At 42.6% G+C, this 21,934-nt stretch overlaps 2 protein-coding genes across 2 annotated transcripts in view; both read right to left on the bottom strand.

Moving 5' to 3' along the window:
- Window positions 1-982: 982 nt before the first annotated feature.
- On the bottom strand, window positions 983-6,182 carry ELAC1 (elaC ribonuclease Z 1). The gene is made up of 5 exons (XM_050913285.1): window positions 6,136-6,182; window positions 5,306-5,544; window positions 4,436-4,613; window positions 2,571-3,038; window positions 983-1,954 (listed from the first exon to the last, which is right to left on the bottom strand). Exons 3-5 carry the CDS (start codon window positions 4,590-4,592, stop codon window positions 1,491-1,493), a joined length of 1,089 nt encoding a protein of 362 aa, XP_050769242.1. The 5' UTR covers window positions 4,593-4,613; window positions 5,306-5,544; window positions 6,136-6,182; the 3' UTR covers window positions 983-1,490.
- A 654-nt stretch (window positions 6,183-6,836) lies between these two features.
- Window positions 6,837-21,934, bottom strand: part of ME2 (malic enzyme 2) — a 29,123-nt gene continuing 14,025 nt past the window's right edge. Inside the window, exons 5-15 of the mRNA XM_050912849.1 lie at window positions 21,672-21,833; window positions 21,039-21,142; window positions 20,586-20,695; window positions 20,379-20,476; window positions 19,217-19,330; window positions 19,012-19,126; window positions 17,700-17,842; window positions 13,999-14,101; window positions 13,301-13,371; window positions 12,474-12,572; window positions 6,837-12,095 (exon numbers count right to left, since the gene is read on the bottom strand). Coding sequence (XP_050768806.1) covers window positions 11,946-12,095; window positions 12,474-12,572; window positions 13,301-13,371; window positions 13,999-14,101; window positions 17,700-17,842; window positions 19,012-19,126; window positions 19,217-19,330; window positions 20,379-20,476; window positions 20,586-20,695; window positions 21,039-21,142; window positions 21,672-21,833 — 1,269 coding nt within the window. The 3' untranslated portion in view covers window positions 6,837-11,945. The remainder of the gene's footprint in view (window positions 12,096-12,473; window positions 12,573-13,300; window positions 13,372-13,998; window positions 14,102-17,699; window positions 17,843-19,011; window positions 19,127-19,216; window positions 19,331-20,378; window positions 20,477-20,585; window positions 20,696-21,038; window positions 21,143-21,671; window positions 21,834-21,934) is intronic.

Raw genomic sequence — 21,934 nt, 5'->3', positions numbered from 1 at the left:
TAAGTCATCAAATTCAACTCGATCCATTTAGTCCAACACCAGGAAATCACACTCCTTTTCTTTTTCTTTGCAGACTGTTGCTTAATTCCAGCCACGTACACTCTTAGTGAAGAAAACGTGAAGAGTATAGAAAAATTAGCTGCGGGATTTAACTTCCTCATCTCACCAGCTTGGTCTGGGTGAGGATTACCACTGTACACAAACCACCTTTGAGCGGTGCACCATTTACAAGGGAGAGATCTTGAAAGAGTGGGAGCGTTTTCGTTTTTTGGAGCTTCGTTATTCTACATTTAAAGCAGGGAGGGAAATTGTAGATTAAAACCGATTCATTTTCCATCTGTATCACCATCAACTCAACAAAAGTACAAGCACAAACTCTAGCAGCTGTACTTAAACCTGCCAGAGTTTTCAGTGTTTATTAGAAAGCTATGAAGTGTTGCAGCTTTCAGGAATCCATGCTAGGGGAAAACATATTTAGGGTAGATTTTTCAAAAACACTGATTTTACTTTTGACCAGAAAACTGAGCTAAAATTTGGGAAACTCCAACTTCTAGTTTGCTTTGAGGTGGGAAGAAAAGGAGATAAAGTTGGTCTACATGTCCCTTAACTGAAAGAATAAAGTCACTGCAGGAACAGACTGAGCTATACATAGGTGAAACTCCTCCGTAGGGGTATTTCTACAAACACAAATATGCTTTTATCAGGATAATTTGTCTTTGAAAATGCACTTGGAGGAACACTTTAGGAAAGGCTACTTGTCATCTGCCTAAAGACTTCCAGAGCGTACTTCCAAAACTTTACTGATGCAGGGAATAGGTATGCAAACTTCGGGCTCACATGTCACAGCTTTAAATGAATCAAATTGTTAAGAGTGATTCACTTTTGACAGGAAGCCCAAACTATATTTATTTATGAGAAAACTTCATAAGCAAAGGGAGAATTGTAAGAGCTCCTCACCTTGAGCACAGCAACACCCCCAGTTACAAACACTTTATTAGTTTCAGTGTAATAGTCCTCTTACATAGAAATCGGATAACAGTTACAAAATACTGTATACAAGTTTGAAATAGATGTTATTCAAAAGCTTGTAACAGGCAAGATATCTTAAATTCTGGTGCAGAACACAAACCTTCCTGAGGGCTGCATTAAGCCAAATGATTCAGTGCTCTGGTCTAGGAACCTGCGGTCCAAGGAAAACCCCTGGGCTGTGATGGCTTGCGCCAGCCTACACGTTCGGTTTCTGGGGAGGCTACGTGTCCGAAACCATCACTTCCGACTTTATTCCAAGTTCCAGATGTTTGAGTATCCTTTTTTCTTGCTTTACAAAAGCAACGCCAACTGTACCTGGTACTCTCTCCAGTTTGCAATGGTTCTCCGTGTGCCACAGAAGAGAATTAATTTGGATACCGAAACCCTACCGTTATTTTTAAGTCCTATCCAACACCACCCTACTTTATGTCTTCATACAGAGCTTGCTAACACTACTGTTCTTACTTTTTGATTGGAATTTCTATTGTCATAAAATCCTCGGCTAGTGTTACTTCTTGACCATCTAACACTGACTCTGCCTGTCTCTTCAGTTCGGTGATGTCCGTATCGCCCTCACCTCTCTGAGCAGCTGGTTTATACCGCTGACTGAAGTGAGTCAAAACCAGTTTCTTAACTTTACACAATTTTGCAAAATCCGATGCCATTTTTGGAGTGCTATGACCATGCTCTCTGGCCTTTTCCTCTTGGCTATCGTCCAACGTGGCTTCATGGATCAGTACATCTGCTTCACAGCAAAGCTTCATGGCCGCATCTCCAACCACCCCCGAACAATCCCCCAAAATGCAAATTTTTCTTCCAGGAACAGGGTCTTCTAAGACGTCGGAAGGAGAAATCGTTACTCCATTTTCTAGAACAACTGCTGTTCCATTCTTCAGTTTCCCATATATAGGACCTGGTTGAACTCCTGGTAAATAAAAGCAAAAGAGCCCTAGGTCTTATGATGAGTGTCAGGTTTAAAAAAAAAAAAAATCACTTAAGAGATACGCTATATATACAGCTGTCTCACTGAAAAAATACAACCTCAATATAAATAGCAATTGGTGTTTCACATACTTCATATAAATAAAGAGCTTGGAATGCTAGCAGGAAGTGTGTTTGAAGAAAAGCTATATTCTTCATACTAAAGTCAATAAAGTCATGCAAATACACTGGCCAAACACTTCCCTGAAAGCCACGCTGTGCTTTTTAAACTTTAACATCTGAACTTGTTTGCTCTTCCCAGTATAAGAATGGTCTGCAACATTAATTGGCACTAGTGTTACACACCAATTCACACTGCTGCATTGGCATGAAGTATGAAAATGTCTTTAATAGAAAATGGAAAATTGAATTAAAATGGATTGCAGTGAGATCAGCTGTATTTGCTAGAACCCCTAGAAAGGTGGTCATAAAAAGATTTCAGCTGCCTGTGAACCCAATTTTGTTACATTTGCTGAAAATCAGAGTCGCTACTCAGCTTGAACACATGCATTTTGGCATTTAAAAAATTAAAAAGAGGAAAAATAAGTCAAAGTAGTTACCAAGGTCTTTCAGCTTCTGTACATTGAGTTTACCAGTCCGGGGCTTCTCTTCTACCACAAAGCCAAAGGAAGGAATGCGATGAAATAGGCGAAATGCTTTCAGAACCAGCTGCTCATCCTCAACCAACAAGTAAGAGTTTTCTACTGGATCCAGGTGAAGTATTCTCCCTCGTGCTCCCTGGGGAGATACCTCATCTCCGTCCAAGTAAGAAAACTCTTTAAATTCTTCTGCGGGGCACTGCTCCCGTGTAGGTACCAGTTCATGAACAGTGTAGGGAAAGAGAAGTTGCGAGTGGGAGAGCTCCATACTCCTCTGTATGAAGTTTCGCAGTCCTAACGGTCCATAAATATCAACAGATGGTTTGTTTGCGTCAGGGCTACTTTGGAGGCTAAGCGTACACAGCAGGCCAGGAAGTCCAAAAAAGTGGTCACCGTGAAGATGAGTTATGAAAATCTTGGTAATTCTGCCTATTGATCAGAACAACAGGAAAAGAAAAACAAACCAGAAAAAGACAGGAAAATAAATGAACACCGTAACAACTCAGAAATAATCACTTTCTGGCAAGAAGTAGGAAATAAGGAAGGAGGGAAATTAAAATAAAACCAGTGTTTAAGAAATAAATCCCAAACCACAAAGTATTTTTTTTCCACAGTAGCGATAAGTTTCCACACAAGGTTTATTTTGGCTTGATTTGTCAAGAAAAGACTGCCGAGACAGAAGTTTTAGTTGCTTCTAAGCAAAACGTGCTACAAGCAGGGAACAGAATCGACTGGCGACATCTGCGTATTAAAACGCAAAGAAGTGCTGCAAAGTGGTTGCGCTTTCGTACATTACATGGAAACTGTAATGAGAAACATAAAGTAGAATTTGTGTTGTTCCTAGTTTTGAATTTAGCACAGGAAATGATCATAATTAAAAAAGAAGCAGCATCCAGGTTTGATTTCAAAGTTTTTTAAAAGGCAAGAACCCCACGGTTCCAGACTGGTTTGTTTCGAACAGATGAAAAATGGCACTTAAAGATTTGGGCTTTGTTTCACGTCCGAGTTTGTCTCACTCCAGCTCTCAGGCACTGGGCCCTGCCCTTGCTAGATTAAAAAAGCCCAGAATTTTCTCTCACTACAGACACGTGTACTTCATTCAGGCTGCCTCAGTCTCTTCTGTTAGCCGAGTTCCTGCTCCCTTGCAGTAAGGCATTTTCTCCAGCATCTGTTAGGACCGAGCAATAGGAAGGACAGAATCTCTTTGTTTTGATTTAAGAACAATTTAGTAAAAATCAGTAAATTTAGTAAAAATTAGTCTATTCACTTGGTCATTAAATCCCCTGATAGCTTCAGATTTTGGAGGAGCAGGAGGTCGGTTTTCTGTTTATAACTGATAATTCCATCTTTATAACTTGAGAGTCCGAAGTCTGCTCTGGCCGCTGTAGACTGCAACTGAAGGGAAGTCCGGTTTCTACTTTATTTGCCAAAATGCAAAAGTTACCACGAATACACACAACTTTACTTGAAAACAAAAGCACAATATTTATTGACAGGAAGACTCTCAGCAGGTATTGTCTAGAGCTGTCTTCAGACAAACACAAACTGTGCCAGTTTAAAGCTGGTCTGCGGACCACGTTTGAAATTACAAAGCCTAAGAGATTAATTCAGGAGAGTTTGGTTCTCGAACACAATTCTTTACCAAAGGGCAATCAAGGATTACTGCACAGCAGGTTCAGCAACTGCCACCCTCACGCACCACCTTCAGATGCTCATGCATGTTTAGTACGTATTCAAATACCATGAGCACGAGGACAAAGTATTTTGTTTAGATCTCATGAAACTTTTCCCCTTCCCTCATCACAATACCTTTCAACAGCACAAACCTGCTTTGAGACGGCTCTTCATGAACTGTGTTTGAGTTCCCTCTCCGCAGTCGAAGAGCCAGCACTCTCCTTCCCTGCGAAGCACTAACGCCGATGCTCCTCTTGTTGGAGAGGGATACGCTGAGCCTGTGCCAAGGAAAGTTATATCCATCGACATTTTAAGTATGTATGTCAGTACCTGAAAGAGAGATTTTGAGCTGCTGAACATATGTATTTATGCTGGGAAAGAAAGAAACATTTTTGCTTTCAGTGAAGGCATCCTACGTACTTTAATGCGAGGATCAAATTCCCCTTCCCTTAAAAAATAAAAATAAAACCTCCCTGGAGTAGGGTATGACTTTCAGACAACACAGTATTTACAAGCAGCAGATTTCCTTTTTATGGCAGTGGAAGGTTGCAAACACGCAGCCCAAACATAAGACGTGACCTTTGTTCACTACCTAAGGAAATAGCCCTATCCAGTTGGAAACGCTCTAATCTTTAAACCCACTGTTCCTTTTTCTTCACTTTATTTAAACTTTGAATTTTCCTGCATGCGCTTTCCTCTAACAGCCTTTTCGGCATGACTAACACCAAACAGCCGCTGCTGACATTTAAGCGCCGTTACTGGACATCAGGAGTGGGCAGCGCAGCAACGCAGAGGGGAAAGATTCGCTCCCCTCAAAACAACTTCAGAGACCACAAGAGGAAGAAGCGACCCCATTTACTTTGCCTTTGCAACGGCACCCTAGAAAGCGATCGATGTTTTACTTCTCATCAGTGTTAAGTGCAAAATTAACCACCACTAAACCTTTACGTAGCCCGAAGGCTGTGTGACAGATCACAGGACATCTATTGCAGCAGAAGGATCTATACAATCAGCTGCCATACCTCAGTTGTTTATGTATCTGCTATGTTGTCCAGATGAGGAGCCTGGCCGGTCTGTAGGAGCAGGACAACCTTCCCAAAGCTGCGTTAGGAGCAGAACTTCCACGTGCACGACTGACGCTGCCTTGCCTTACGGGGTGTGCTTTCTCCAGCCTTAGTCTTGCCGGACTCAGTTCCTCCCTCCTTTTCAGATGTATTTCCACCTCATTTCAAACTCCAGGTACCTCAACAGCTTCAGCTACCTTTCAAGCAAAAGAATTACCATTTCTCAGTTTGCTTTTAGAGAAGCTGCCACAACTTTCTACAGGGGAGCAATCCTTTTCCCTGGTGTGCTAGCAGGGTCCTCCCAAGCACACCAAGGTGCAACATGTAATTACCTGACCTTGGGGGGCAGGAAAAACGTCCATCTCACCCCCAAAAGGCAGAAATAAACATTTTGCTTCCTATTCCTCAGTGTAAAAGCAGATCAACAACTTCTCAGCTGAACCGGCCTCGGGCCTTACGCCGTGAATCCGTGTCCGTGGGCTGGGACGTGGGGCCAGCCGTAACGCCGAGACCCACCGAGGTCTAACCTCTCCTGAAACCCTTCACAACCGCCCGACCGACCGCGCCGGGCCTCGCCCCGCTGCCTTCCCCTCCCCTGGGCCGCGGCCCTCCGCCGCTCCCCGAGCGCGCTTGTGGGGAACGGCCCGAGGGCGGGGAGGGGGCCGCGGAGGACGGAGGCCGCTACGCCGCGGCGAGGGACACGGTGCCGGGGACGGCAGGGTTTAGTCAGAAAGCGCGTAACGTACAGGCCGGCTCCCCGGCCTCTCCCGCCCGCCCGCCCGGCCTACCTCCCCCGGGCGGCGGCAGGCGGAGCCCGCGCTGCGCGGCCCGCTCCTCCCCGGCCTGGCCTGCCCCGGCCCGGCCGCCTCCGCGCTCTCCCAAGCGGCGCTGCAGGCCGGGAAGGGCGGGCGGACAACAGCGGGCCCGCCCCTGCCCCGCTACCGCGGGGGAGCGAGGCGCGGCGGCCGCAGCCTGGGCGGGCGGCGGGGCCGGGGCGAGGCCGGCGGGAGGGGACCCTGCTCTGCCAGGGGATGCCACAAGCCGCTGTCGAGACTCAGGTTTTTTGTGTCTGGGAAAGTAAGGGAAAATAAGGCAAAATACGGGCTGTAGGTCCTCAAGGCCCTTTTAAAGGTCCTTTGTAAAGGGCTGTCGAACAGCCAGGTGTTCTAGAAAACCCGTCTCGAGATGAAACTGTACGTGCTTTACCTACAGCCTAAGTACCGGTTTGGTTTGCTGATCGTTTGCAAGGGACAAAAGGAATAAAAAAACCCAACAACATCGGTGATTTAGGCAATTGCGTACCAATTCTCTATAGGTCAAGCGTTATTTTTTCAGAATAAACAATCTAATGTAATTTAGGCAAAGGGAATGCATTTTACTAAGAAAATAGAACACCAGAACACACATTTCAATAGAATTACATTATAATAAAAGGAGGAAAAAAACCCAACCAGTTCACATTTAAATACAATTTTAGTTTCAGCTGAGCAATGACCCTCCCAGGTAAAGTCAACCCCAGACAGATGAGGCTAGAACTGTTCTCACAAGCACTCTCATAGACTTATGTTTATTTGTGTCAGGTAGATATGTTTAAGACAGAAATAAATGTAAATTATTTCGACATTTTATTTCTTAACAAACTGGCCATCTTACGTTTGTGTAGTCCTAAAAGTATTTTTATTTCCATTAGAAAGGAACTACTGAAAGGATGGGTAAAATCAAAGGTACTCGGAGAGTTAAGTTCAATCCAGCGCCCACTTCGTGCGCGGGGAATATGAACGCACACCACAGGGTTCCTGCACCGCGAGTCGAACGTCTGATGCAAGAGAGCTTTTTGCATGAGCTGTAGCCACGGTCCACCGTGCCACGAGGTACCGCACTCCCCATGTACCATCGAGCTGTTGCACATCTCCCTCCGGAGCACGCACGAGTAAGCTGCATCCTCACCGAGTGCGGCGGTTCGGGAAGCGAGGGCAGGAAGCAGACGTCTAAAGCGGGCTGGATTTTCCTCACGGTTCACCCAGACCATCTGCAGGCTTTCTGATACCATGGTAATGTGTATTTTGGGAGCAGGTAGGTAGGTCAAGGTGGATCCATACAGAATTAGATGTCCCTTCACCAGCGGCAACTGAATTACATTGCTCAAATTCAGCTGTCAAGTGGGTGCAATTAGAGCTTTGCTCTAGATTTTCTCCTTGCTCCAGTGTTCAATGTAACACCAGTCCCTGCCTATTATGTACAGCTGTTATGAAACAGGATAGCAGTACATGTCATCTTAAAAAGAGTTCAAAAACAACAGTGGTTTTCTTAAACTCAAGAATAGCACTTATAGCCGTGACAGAACTGGAGTCCAAACTGTACTGTTCTCACAGTCCGATCGGAGAGTCTCGTGGATACGTTTATCCGAATGAAAGAGGTGCTCAAATCTGCACCTTCGAAGTCAAGAAGACCCAGAGCAAACCCCAAATGAAAGACAACTCGGATTTACTTAGGCCCAGAGTCAGCTGAACTAAAATTCACAGTTGTAGCTGTACAATAGTGATCCTCTCCTACAAAAGTAGTCACCAAATAGGGCCGCGAATGAAAAACTAAAAGGTGTATCATTTGTCTTTGCAGTTACTACCAGAGGAGTGTGACAAAGAGTTACTTCACCCCCTCCCGCAAAACAGCGTGCTGGAAACAACAGTACAGAGAAGACAACGCACCGACCACAGGAAACCTGTTAAACACCAACCTGCACGTAAAGTGTTGCTTTGTTTTAAGCTTGGAAAACAAACACAACATCATGAAACATCACTGTTCACAAACATAACCAAGAACTTATGCGAGGAGTCACATTTGGGTTTTAAAATCTATCAGATACAACATTTTAACAGTCTTCCTCTACATGTCAATTGTTGGCACGTGGGCATACGCTTCAGGAACATAGAAACCTTTGTAAAATCTTTGAACAAGAACACACATACTTTACAAAAAAAAGGCTGCGTTCCCTTAGCTACCTTTCTTCTCCTCCCCTAGACATTTCTATACATTGCTGCCAATAGGCTCAGGCCCGCTCCTGTTGATTTTAAGGAAGCAAGTCTTGCACCAGCCCTGGAAAAGACTGAGCTAGTGACCTCAGTAGGAGTTTCCGATCCTCTCAGAAGTGTTCTGTACATCCAGAATAGTATCCTCACAGAAGAGACATGTAAGACAGACTTCTATATCATTCGGAGGGCAAAAGTCACCAGGGCTGTGTGAAGAGCTAGAACACTAATCATCCTTTAGGTGATTGATTTTTTTAAAGAACAGTGTAAGCTTAACTTACGCTATGTAGCATTACCAAATGCATCCTGGTGACCCCTTTTTCCCTTTGCGTACTGCGTAAGAGAATTTTCTGTATTGATAAACTGTAAATGCTTTTGAATAAGCCAGCAAATAGAAAAAAACAGGTTAAGTGGAATACGAAAAAGGATACTGTGGTTTCCTTACTAAGTGGCAAGATTAGCAGTTGTAATTAATTCAAAGATTAATTAGATCTGAAGAATACACAAAACTGAAGATGAATCTATATATTTTATTAAAAAAAAAAACTGAAAAAGATGAAAGGGAGAGTAAAATGCACTTAAAACTCTGTGAGCTGACGTTGCTAACGGAAAACAATGGCTGTACATTAAAGGTAAAATTCCGCCACGTCTATACTGCAAGCTACAGATGATCCACAGAACCTGATTAAACCATGTCCACAAGTGCACATGCACAGATGAAGTCTAACTGGTACCACTTAGCTGCTGTAACTGGGACAGGTTAGAGAGACAGTCAGGCTTTCTCTACTCTAGAGCTCCGACACATCTGCAGCCCCATCAGGGCACGGCTGTCTTGTAACCAGAGCCTCCGAGTCAGTTCAAGACTGCTTTTTCCTCACCTGTGCAGTGGGAATTCCAGAAAAATTATGCAAGAACAGTTGTACTTGGGGAAAATCCCACTGCTGGCCAGTTCCGAACAATCCCTCTTGGCATCTGCTTAAAGGCAGCAGGGAGCCCGTGCCAGGAAGGGAAAGGACTGCACTTCACTAAAGAGGCACCTTCCCTCCGTTTGACAGCAGCCACTGCGAATTTCCCGCGCAGGAGCTCCCTTTGGGAACCGCAATCACTCTTGCCCCAAGCAAGACTCCTGCTGCGCGCAGGTAACGCTGTTTTCCCAAGCGCCAGGTTTTCCTGAGTACTATCGCTGCCCACTGATTATGGACCATGACTGCACTTCTTGCCTGAAAAAAATAATCAGACTGAATAGATGGATGCAGATCTTTATTTTCTAAGTCAGAGTCATATTTACAGACCGATTGCCCTGCCTCTGTGATCATTCTCAGCCGGGACAGAATATCAGTGCATGAGATATTTTTGTTACTCATCTGCCTAATTAGTATGTTGGCAGAAGTGAGGAAGTGTGCGTTCCCAATATGCTTGAATCCAGTGATGCAGAACTCCACTGACACACTGCAACAGGCTTCAGCTAGAGTTGAATTTTCAGAAGGTAAAAATAATTTGTACACTAAATAAATAATCTTTCAGTAAGATCACAAATTTAAATACAATAAAAACCAGGCATAGCAAAAATAGATGAAAAAAGCATTCTTTGTAAAAACATCATATGTGTGTGTTGGTCTTTTTTGTACATATACTTACAAGTTGCAAACCAGGTACGTCGCCCAACTTGGCAACGTAGCATTTCGAGCCCCACCAGACAGCACTTTACCACAGTTTGAATACGCAGTCTTTTCCCCACATCACTATTTTCTGTGTTTATATAATCAGTCTTCTTTCCTCACTTAGGTAAAGCCTTCCCAAAGTTTACTGTTCTTTTTACCTAATACATGAACATAATTTTAAAACCAGAGACTAGGCAGTAAGCAACAGAGACCATGTCTAAGGGGTAAGGGGCCTATTTTGGGCCTATTCTGTGGAGCCTCCATTTTCCAATATAAACGAGGATATGAGAGGTGCTTGCCTGAGCAAGCTTTACTTCATCTCTTCGGATTCCGGCTTCAAGTTTGCCAGTATAGCCCTTTTACATCTCTCTTTTTTTTTTTTATTTTTGTCCTTTTTTGCCTTGATGCAGCAAACTGTGGAACAGCACGTAATATTTATTTCTGTTCCTGACATACCATTGTTCTTGTCACACAGACCAGATTTAGAGAAGTCACAGACTGTAAACTATCAACTGTGTGTCCTTGCCTGCTAATACAAAGTAATGGAGGGCACTCAAACCAGGTATGAACAAAATGAAAAGGAATGCACATTGTGGTATCTGTATCAAATGTGCAGTACTATTCATTGCAAGGAAAAATTCAACTCGCAATTTTTGTTTTCACACAAAAACCCTGACAAATTAAACCTGTAAACGGAGTGAGGAAAATGATCAGCTTAGAGCTTCTAAGCATCAGATCCTTCGAGTCCTGTATTCAAGCTGAACTGAATATACTGGACTGAGACCACAAGAAACATTCAAACTTCTGTAAATGTGTGTGTCGATAGCTGCCTGTAACACTTTCTGTTTCAGCTACATCAGCTGCCTGGGGGGCGTTTGTTCGAAGTGGCAAGTGAGTCCGCTTAGGAGTTTTTGAGTCAGCGATGTCATGAAAACATCACACACAAGTCTTTTTGTGAGAACAAGGGTATGCAAGGGAGAAAACAATTTAGCTTAGAAGAAAGAGAACCTTGAAAAAATTAACAAATGAAACAAAAATCCTTTGGTACATCACCTTGGAGTCCACTGCAGAAAATCTCCTTGTAAAATCTCTAAAGGATTTCTGTAAATTACTTCAGATCCTGCCTTTACGTGATAGAATTTATTATGCAACAGTGTAGCTTTGTTTTTAAAAGCTATTAAGTGATTAGTATTATTTTCAGGCTTTCCAAGGATAATTTTAACTAGTTCACATTTTTCCTGATAACAGATTTCACACAACGATGAAAACACAAAATACAAACACTGCTGCAGATTCCACGTGTGCACACCACGCTGCTCCTCAAAGCACATTCAAAGAAACAGAGCAGCCAATGCCACAAGGAAGTCTGGACATGGGCATCTCTAAACATCAGACAAAACAGAAAGCCTATTAGACTGTTAAATTTGTCTTAAGCTGTCCTTTTTTTTTTTTTTTTGACAAATGCTCTCTGGTGATGTCACAGATAATGCAGTGTGACAACACTAGGACAATTAGAAGACTGATTATTAAAAGCAGAAATAAATCATTCTGGAAATCAGCAGTGATGAGAGAACTATAGTTCACCACCAAACGCACATATCTAAAACATCATTAATGGAATTCTTTAGTGTGGTGCCGGCTCTAAGCTAGAAATGCAATGTCATTATTTAAATCAATTTTGGAGAGCTCTCTCATTCCTGTGATGGATGCCATCGTCCATACAGTTTATCAGGTACTTAGGAGAGTGGGGAGAAATCTACGTCAAGTGAAAAACAGGGCAGAAGGGAAAAAAAGACAACAAAATGAGCGAAAATAAATTACCGGACTCAAAGATCATGATTTAAATTGGTCTGAAAAAGGGATCCCTGCAGAGTAGAAGATACTGCCTGAGGCATGCCATCTTCTGATGCATCAGTGAACCTTAGATTCAGGCCAGTCATACACATCTGGCATGAAGGATTCGTATTCGTAGGTCCAAACCTTTGATCGAATGTAACGGTTCTTGTCTGCAGGTTCAGGGTAATGGAAAGCCATGTTGTTCGCGTACAAAAATTCCATAACCTGAAAAGTTAAATCACCATGCAGTTTGTGCCTTTTACTACATTCACATAACATCCACGCTTCCACTGTGGTATGTTTAGGACTCACAAACTGGATAAAGACAAACACCAAAGTCTTTTTACAATTCCGAATGCCTTGCCAGGGATCTGAAAACTTAATTTCAGAAATCAAAGGAGCATAATTTTGGCCCATCATCACTGCCAAACTGAAGCATCCAACAAACTCAGAATTTTTGTAAGTGTCTCTTATTAAAGGCACAAAGAACTGGGTATTTTGTGCCCAAGCACCTAGCGTTCAAGGGTCATACCGTGCAATTCAGCAGGTTAATGTACACATAAAACACTTCTAGTACAGTCCACTTTTATGCTTCATACTCACCTTGACAGCAATATAAATAGAAACTTCCCTGATATTAGACAGTGGAGGATAAAGTCTTCCTTGTGCAAGTTCTTCATCGGTCAACTGTTCTGCCAATGCCTGAGTTAGAAAAACAAACAAGTTCTATTTCCTGCATCCCAAATAGGATCAATAACATGCTAAAACACCTGAGAAAAACAAGTTGCAGTGTTCTTACTACTAGAGTGCTCCCAAAGCACTAGAATAAGGCAGTCAAAATCTCAGTGTTCTCAAAGATCAACTCTTCAATCTGTGCCCGTATCACCAAGTTCTGCTTGTAAGCATTTAGCAAAATAAGATCCTGGGTTTTTTTGGAGGCTGAACTACCCATAACCGTGGAAGTTATAAGAGCGCAACATGCCTGCAGGAGTGCCCATGTGTTTGGCCAGTTGATTCACTGCCTACTCCGATGCGGAGAGTGCTCCTGCTCCAGAACGGAAAGGCAGGAGAGGACGGGAGCCTGGGGGCCACGTGCATCCCTGGCCGCACCGCCAGCTGTGGAACCCAGAGCGGGGCGGGAGGAGGAGGCAGGCCTGCTGCCAGACCTACGAGGCTGGGAAGGAAGTTACAGATGGACAGATTTCCTATTTGGGTGTTTGGTTTCTGGATGAAAAAAATTAAAATTGCAACGGAAGCTGATACTTTTCACGATTTTGTTCGATCAAAATCCATTTTTTTCCATTGGGGAGGGATAAATCCAACAGAAATCAAACAGGAAACCATAGAGTTTCAGCAAGATTTGAGAAATTGCCCATCGCGTCATCCACCATCGTGTCAGAAGCCACAGCCTACTCTGCTTCCACACTTACCTTAGCAGCCTCTAGGAAAACCTTATCACTAATATGTCGAACACTGCTGAGGATCACAGCGAGAGCCACGCCTACAATAAAATTATTGCCAATTAGGGCCACATCATTTTAAAATATGCAGCCTGCTGCTGAGAAGCTGCGAGTCATCTAGAATGTTATTTTTAAAAATCTTCCCATAGCCTTCTACACACAATCGCGAAACTGTTACCATGTGTGCTAGTCATTTATCATAATAGGCGGCTTTTGACAAGGGGTTGGAGCTTAGCAGCTCAGGGAGGAAAAGGAGAGAAAGGGGAAGGCAGAGAAATATCCCTAGTGCTTCTTTTGCACCCTCACTTGTGCAGACATAACTTCAAGAGGAGCATATTGACACTCCTTTTCTCCTTCCCCCCAAAACAAGCAGAAGAACCCATAATGCAGCAGCTTTCAAAGCCTTTAATAACACCCTTTTGTTTTCTTAGAAATATCCAGTTGGGTGAGCTCACTGTGTGCATGTCACAAATGTAGCTGCACATGCCTAACATCCATCCTTAACTGATTTTCTTTCATTCATTCTTCTGATTGAGTTCTCAGCTTTAAATGCTGGTAACACCTCTTCATGCTGCTTCACTAACTGTGCCTAATGTAGCAAGGGAACCCAAGAAGAGGTGCTAATAGCCTAGTTTTAAAGATTAAAAGAAGACAATTTTATTTATTACCTGGAAAAATATAAGCATTGTTTCCTTGGCCTGGTTTGAAGGTTCTTCCGTCTTTCAGAGTCACCAGCTCAAAGGGACTGCCACTGGCAAACAAGCAACGGCCCTGTTAAAACAGAGGAATAATCCCAGTCAGGCAGCTTCTAAAGAGCCAACAGTATGGAGTAATACAGTCATTATGAAATACAGGGACACCAGAGTCCTACAGCTCCCAGTCAGCTCTAGGACTGAGTCAGGAAGGTACTGGAGCACACAGCCAAATGCAAAAAGGCAAACGGCACTACTGAATGCAACGCACATACTTAAATCCCTTGCTGACTCAATTTCGACAACCCCAGAATGATAACAACCAAACCCACCCTTTCCAGTAGGGCCTGGAAGAGATACAAGAATCAGTAAGCATCTGCATGTTTCTGCAACTGCAGAACACGCAATGTTTCTGCAGCAAACACCTGGAAAGCAAAAGAGGCAAGCATACATATTGAATTGTGCAGCTTTCTAAGGAATGGAAGCAATCTATTTGTTTTATCGTTCATTGTTCTTGAAGGCAGCAATGACTTGGAGGAACTACTCACACACAAAATAAAGTACTTGTGTGTTAACCATTATTATAACCGTAACCATGTATCAGGAACCATGGTCACAAGCCAGGACCCACCACCGTAGGGACCGTACGAAGACAGCTGAACAATGGCCACTTCCAAAAGGAGACTGAAATAGAAGTACAGTAACAAAAGGTGGGAGGGTGAAGGGAGGGACCGCTGTATCATACTCGCATTGCTGAGAGCTCTGAGAGGAGTGAATAATGCAGTTTCCTTATCCTTCTTTTGAAAAGGATTTTAATCAGTATGTAATATTAAAACAAATCCAGAGTTTGGAGTATGAAATATACCCTCCAGATAAATGACCCTTTCCTCAAGCAGTAAAACTCCTGTAAGCAAAAAATCTTGACTTTCTTTTGAGTAACAGGTTTAATAACATTACTTCAAAATATTTAAGGCTCCCCAGGACCACTACATTTGAGAACAAATTACCAAACAAGCTAAAGACTCAGGAACTATGTTTGAATGTTAGGGCGATACCCATGACAATAGCCTTTTTATGTAGGGAGGAAAACGTATGGATGCATTTGAGGACAGGACCAAAAGACAATGAAAATTAAAACACAACAAAAGCCCACACAATACACAGTGGCAGAGGGCACTAAAGCATTGTCAGGCTTTTACAGGTGCCATCTAGTGGAAGAAGAATAAGGAATAAAACGTTAGTGATGATATCTTCGTTTCCTTACTGACTTCCTAGTTTAGCCTACGATTTCACACCAGCCAGGATTAGGCTATTCCCAAGGCTGGGAGACACATGGGGCTGACAGCTCTGACCCCTAATTGCCTGACAATAAAGTTCGTTAGTTAAAAGACAAAGTAAGTAAAGTTGAAGAGGATTTTCTAGGTAATTACTGTATCTTGAAGGGAAAAATACATTTTGAAGGGCAAGCTATGGGTAAACTGAGCACATTTCAGAGAACTAAAGAGCATTCTGAAAACAAACATTAGATATGGAGAAGAGTCTAAAGAGCCAGAAACATTACAAAATTTATTAATAAGGACTGGAACAAAATTACACCCATTCATTTACTGACCAGTAATATTTAGTTTTCCAAATAACCCATGTCTATAAATAATAACTTATGGAAAATCATGAATAAAATGACATATGGATCCAATACAGGAAAAAACCACAGATCCTCTCTCCATTTGGCACAAACTTTTTAAATAGCACTATGCTCACACAGCTGCTTCAGTGAAGACATGTTACCACACCTGAATCTAACCAGCACTGTCTTGCTTCTGCATCCAATAGCAACAACTACCCTGAGGACCAACTCCTTGGGACTCAACGCACAGCCACGGGGAACAAGTGAGCCTCTTCCCTTAAAACATCTATTGCTCTGTTGATATTCTATAAAAAGTGCAAGCAAAAATTAGGCTGATTCTCCCTCTAATAGTGCTGCTGGCCTCCTTCAGCCATCAGAGATACCAGTAGTTTTTACATTTATTTATGCCAGCTAAAAGCTTGGCTGTATAACTAACTCTTGTTTACTTTCTATCCAAGATATTCAAATTTAATTTTATATACTGAAACACTGCCCAACTCACGATTCTGGCTAATGCAAGATATCCGAGAGATATTAAACCATCTTCATTTAAAAGCGTTCTCATTTACTATTAAAAGCTAAGGTCTAGATTTTGTCTAGAGGCTATTATTCCTGCCTAGGGCTCACTCTGGACCTGCAAATCTCTGTAGCAAGAGTTTCCTCTGAGCTGATGGGCCCAGTAACACGGAAGAGAATCTGGGTGCCAGCTGGAGACGATGGAGTTCTACCCTTCCCAGTGTGAACCTAACACCACTGAGGAAAAAAAGAAAAAAGGGGAAAAAAAGAAAAAAGGGGAAAAAAGAAAAAAGGGAAAAAAGAAAAAGGGAAAAAAGGGGAAAAAGAAAAAAGGGAAAAAAAAAAAAAAAAAAGGAAAAAAAGAGAAAAAGGGGAAAAAGGGGAAAAGAGGGGAAAAAAGAGGGGGAAAAGGGAAAAAGAAAAAAAGAGAAAAAGGGAAAAAAGAGAAAAGGGAAAAAAGAGAAAAAGGGAAAAAAGAGAAAAAGGGAAAAAAAAAGAAAAAGGGAAAAAAGAAAAAAGGGAAAAAAAGGAAAAAAAGGAAAAAAAAGGGAAAAAAGACGTCTTTTCATGAGCCCCACCCCTGACGTCTGCAGGCAGGCCCTGTGGACAGGGGAGAGATCACAGCGAGCTGGAGTCTACAATGTAAAGGAAAGGCATTACCAGCCAGTTCAAAGTGTTAAAGCTAGCGCTCTGTCTGCCTCATGCTCCCTTGCCCCCACCTCCTTCCCCTCAGGCTCTCTTCAAAGATGATTAGTTTTATAGAAAAAGTTGTGCAGAAGGATAAAAGACTTGCTTCATTAAAGGCAAAACCAAGGTCTGGATGTGCTGGTGATAGCGTTATTAAAAAAACCACCCAAAACCCCAACCTCCAAACCCCCCCCCCCCCCCAAGCACCCCACAGTGTAATGGCTTTGAGGTAACCGCGCAGAACGAGGTGCGTTTATTCTTGGTTCACTCATTTCAACGTTTGGTGGTGCCAGCGTACGAGAGACAGACGTTGCGAGAGGGGAGCGCCAGGACAGAGGGCCACCACCGACCCCTGCACTGGAAGCACCAATCTTCACGGCTCACTGTTAATGATACGAGTTCTGACCTGCAGACACTAGGAAATGACTAAATACAAAGCAGAATTCCTGGATTGATGCAAGGACATTACCTGCTTTAAGGACTTTAGTCAGCCATTACCTTTTAAAGGTTGCACGTAGTCTCTACTATGATGTTAACATAAGATGTTTCTTTAAACCCAAAATAACTAAAAAGCATGGTGGGTAACAGTGGGTAACAGTACGTAGCAGTCATTCTTTTAAAAAGTAATAACAAGGATTTAGGCTATTCTAAGCTTTGCAGAATGTCGTTCTTTAAAAATCAAGACTTCTTTTCAAATCGCCTCCATTTACTTTTGCCAGAAGACAGAAAGTTCTGTATTATTATGTCAGTAAGTCCAAGTAATAATAAAATCATTTGAGTTCTTGCATTCTCACACTCAGTTCTATCGCTAAGTGTCAATACGTCAGCATTTCTAAACGTTACATACCTCTGTTAACGTATATGCTTCCTCTGCTGTGCATTCAGCTTTCGCTGTAGGGTTACTTAGTGCAAATATTATGGGTCGCTCATTGATAGAGGCCATTGCTTTGATCACATCCTGAGAGAAAAGTCGCCCAGCTCCTGCAACTCCTGAAGTAAATGGAAACACATAAAAATAGAATCAATACTTGACTGCCTCAGGGCAGATGACAGCGACTGTAGATTAGGTTCATGTCACCCCTGAAGTCTCCCACTCAGAGCAAAGCATCGCAGGCTTTTCTAGCAGCAGGAGGTGCAAACCAGGCACTGCTCTGTTCGTGGCTGCTTAAAATTCTCATTTTCACAGGAACATCTAATTAATGTGTTCCAAAAGCCTATTTTACATGATTTTTTGTATTGATCCGTGTAAAGAACACTTATCGCTGCCCTGGATAAGCAAGTGGGAACTCCATGTTCTTCCAGATGATTCATCCTAGCTGGGTGTTAACTGTGCAACGTATATTCCCTCGATACTGGTACTTCAGACCACACCCAAACACATAGGTACAAATACATAAAAATGGTGTACATTTGTACACCGGCTACAAACTTCAGGGTAGCTACTCAGCCGAAAAACTTTTCTTTTCGAAATAAATCATGTGCAAAGGAAATTGCAGAGTTGTACCAGGAAATACCTGTAATCCCACCTGACCTCTGCAGACAGCCACAGTTATAAATCAATACCTACATATGTCAGTGACCTAACAGGTATGGGTGATCTGCAGTATGAAACAGCTCCTTCAAGCCATGCTGCTGGCAGATTCTGGCCAGAGAAGCTAACTGGGGGAAGGAAGGTCAGAAAAAAAAAAAAAATTACTCAAGTTGGGGAACTCCTGTAAAGCAGAAAATGCGGTGTTTGTAACTGCTCTCACCCTTGCTGCTGGTGTAGGGAATGCGTCTGCAAAAAAGGTTGTATTTTTGTCTTCCTGACTCTTAGTGCCCTTCATTACAGTTTCAGTTCATTGTGGCCATGCAGTCCCTGAGAACATGCTCAGAGTTATCTAAGAAAGGTCCAACACCAGCTGGAAAAGGACTAGAGGAAGCAGTTAACAAGGACACAAGATGCAGAAGGAGCACTGCAGCTGCAATGAAGAATGCACTGAGAGCTAACCTGCAGCTCAGTATATTTTCGAGCAGAAAACTGACCTCACATTTTCATCTTATTTACACCAGCAGAAATGCAGATCACTGTCACCAACCTCCTTGGAGCCACGTCAGCAAATTAAATGCAGCAAATAACCAAATGATGGAAACACAGAAACAAAAATAACCTTACTTACCAATGATAGCTGAAGGCCGAAGTACATTCACTGCCTCTACAAATGTCTTTGGTATCTGCTCTGGAGCCTGATGCGTAAATGGTTCTTGATTGGAATCTACCTTTTGTTCTCGGCCCTATAGATAAAAAGTTGATTCTTTGTGAGATGGACATGGAAAGCACTGGCCTTCTGTACTGTGGTATTTCAAGGCATGGTGCGCCCGTACCTGAACCAGTAAACCGTATTTGTCAAACATCCATATTCTCCTGTAGGCTTCCTCAGCAGAAACACCGCTTTCCATCATAGCCATAACAATGAGGTTTGCAATTCCCAAGGCGGCCTTGTGGATAAAAGGACTTTGATTTTTAACAAGTCACAAAAGAGGTCTGTCATCACAAACACCACCCTGTTGGAGATCCCCACAAGAATCATGTAGTAAGTCAGCTCTGAAACACAAGCAAGTTTTGCCTAGATGGGGGCAGACTCCTGAGATCAACAGTGTCACGTCTTCAAGCAAAAGAGAGGGGCAGCTTTTCTGGGTACTGTGCCCCCATGCCTGTACCAGTTCAGCAGCCACAATAAAGCAGCCCAACCAGACAGTAAGAACAAGTTAGTGCTGCAGCCCTCCGGTCAAGAAACCACGGCGTAGTGTTTTGTGCCCAACTGCTTTCCAAACCTCTCTCTGCTCCTGCTGCCTATGATAAAGGCCTTGCAGACAAAGGGCAGAAAGTAGATGCTGGCAGTGCTTCCATCCACGTCCTTTCTCTTGGCTCACTGCACATGCTGCTAAGTCTGGCAGGAGAAATAAGGTAGAGGGAAGCGCAGAGCAGGGCTCAGCGCTCAGGCAACAACACAACATTGGCCAATTACTGCAATCAGGACCTTCCCCAGTTCGAGAAATTTTCAGCTAATTAAGTTACTTTGTCAGCACCCAGAGAAGCAATTTTGCTGATATACCAAGAAGCACGGTGCTGGTCCTGACACTGCTGCCCCAGTAACTAATTAGTGTCTGCTGCAAACAGCCATGGATTTAACTTGCTGAGAAAACCACTGTGTACTTCTCTCCAATGCTATAAAAATTAACAAGATGTTCTTACCCTCTTTCTTACTAAATCATAATTTTATGGTAAATTCCCCTTCAACTACATGCAAGTCCCTGATGCTTTTTTCAAGTCCATGTAAGGAAGTGAAAAACTTGAGTCCTTGCAAATGTTAAACACCTTTCAAATAGTCATCTTTAAGCAGGTAGTCTCTTCTGTTAATGTATTTCAGCTGGCCTTATATAAAAAGTTCTGCAATGGAATTCAGAGAATGTGAATCTCCACAAGTCCTACAGAACCGGAAAATATATAGTTAAATCTCTTGTTGCTCTAGAGCCCTTAACTCACCTCTCCTGCTCCAAGGAACAGAACTTTCTGCTCTGCAAGTGGTTTACCAGTGGCTTTCTGTGCTGCCAGCAGTCCTGCCAAGGCCACTGAAGCTGTCCCTGTAAAAGCAGCACAAATCTAAGGTGAGCTGAACAGATCTACATGGCAGATTATGGTTTTAGGCAAAGTTTCTGCATATACATGAAGGAACACAAACAAAAGGTATACCTTGAATATCGTCATTGAAGGTGCAATATTTCTCTCTGTATTTTCTTAAAAACCGAAAAGCATTGTGGTTTCCAAAGTCTTCAAATTGGATAAGTGTGTTCTGGCCATACCTGCAGAACATGGCAAATATTCCTGTCACTAGACGCATAAAGAAATACAATCCTTCTAAAACAAATCCTGCACGTTATCAGTTGTCTTTGGAAAGAGGACATCCTCAAGCCTTTCACTGCTTAAAACAGTTCCATCTCCATTCTGTGCACATTTAACAGATAACTACAAGCAGCGTGTTCCAGGTCACAGAGAAAATCACTACAGAGCTAGAAATACAGCCATGTCTCTTGACTTCTAGTCCTATCCTTATTCCTTAAATGACTATTTCAAGGACAGTGTGTTATGGAGGTTTTTCGCCAGCAGTTTTGGCCATACTTCCGTGCAGAATATTCAGTGTCATACCTGTCTGTAATGGCTTCCATAAATTCATCAATTAGGTCATCATAGACCTGTGAGCGATCCCTTTTTTGGTATAGGCCCATATAAAATGGATCTTTTAAGAGTGTCTGAAAAAGAATAAATCAAAGACAGCAGCAGGATGAATCACTTCCTCAATATACACTTTCCAGAGTTCACAGTAGCACATTTCACACCAAAGATAACTGCATTTATATAGCCACTGTAACTGCCTCCAGTCTATATCAATGTTCAGTCATTTCAGCTGGCACTTGAGGTTGGTGATGGGTTCTTTTAAAATGGAACAAATCAATACCGTGAACAATAAACTGCTTTAATAAATCTGATTCACATTTCCAGCTTCTTAAAGTCAGGTCAACCTGACTGTCTATTTTACAGTGTTCCAGCATTCAAATTACTTCCAAATGCACCATTTCACTGACAAATTAACTGGCGTTTTTCAATCACTGATATGTAACACTATAGTGAATTCCAAATCATTTACCCTTACATAAAATATTTGGTTTTATCTTAAATAAAAGTGCTCAAATAAAAATCTTCTCTTATAGTACTACATACTCTTAAATAAATACTTTTCATAGGGATAACTTATGGCAGACAAAGTTCAGTCAAACTCACTGTATTATCAGTTCCAACGTCGATGCACACAGGCAAGCATTTATCTGGATGTATTCCTGCACAGGCTGTATACAAACACAGTTTTCCTACTGGAATTCCCATCCCATACACACCTAGGTCTCCAAGACCCAATATTCTTTCTCCATCAGTGACGACAACAGCCTGAAAACAAAAGCAGGTGAAACCGTATATGATCACTGAAATTTATAAAGTTTAGAGCAATACCAGTTGTGGTTTTTTCCAGGCAAAAATTCAGCTATGTT

The sequence above is a fragment of the Gymnogyps californianus genome, chromosome Z (genome assembly GCF_018139145.2).
Source record: "Gymnogyps californianus isolate 813 chromosome Z, ASM1813914v2, whole genome shotgun sequence".
Lineage (NCBI taxonomy): Eukaryota > Metazoa > Chordata > Aves > Accipitriformes > Cathartidae > Gymnogyps > Gymnogyps californianus.
The sequence above is the reverse complement of the archived record's forward strand: the minus strand, read 5'-3'. Positions and strand labels throughout refer to the sequence as shown.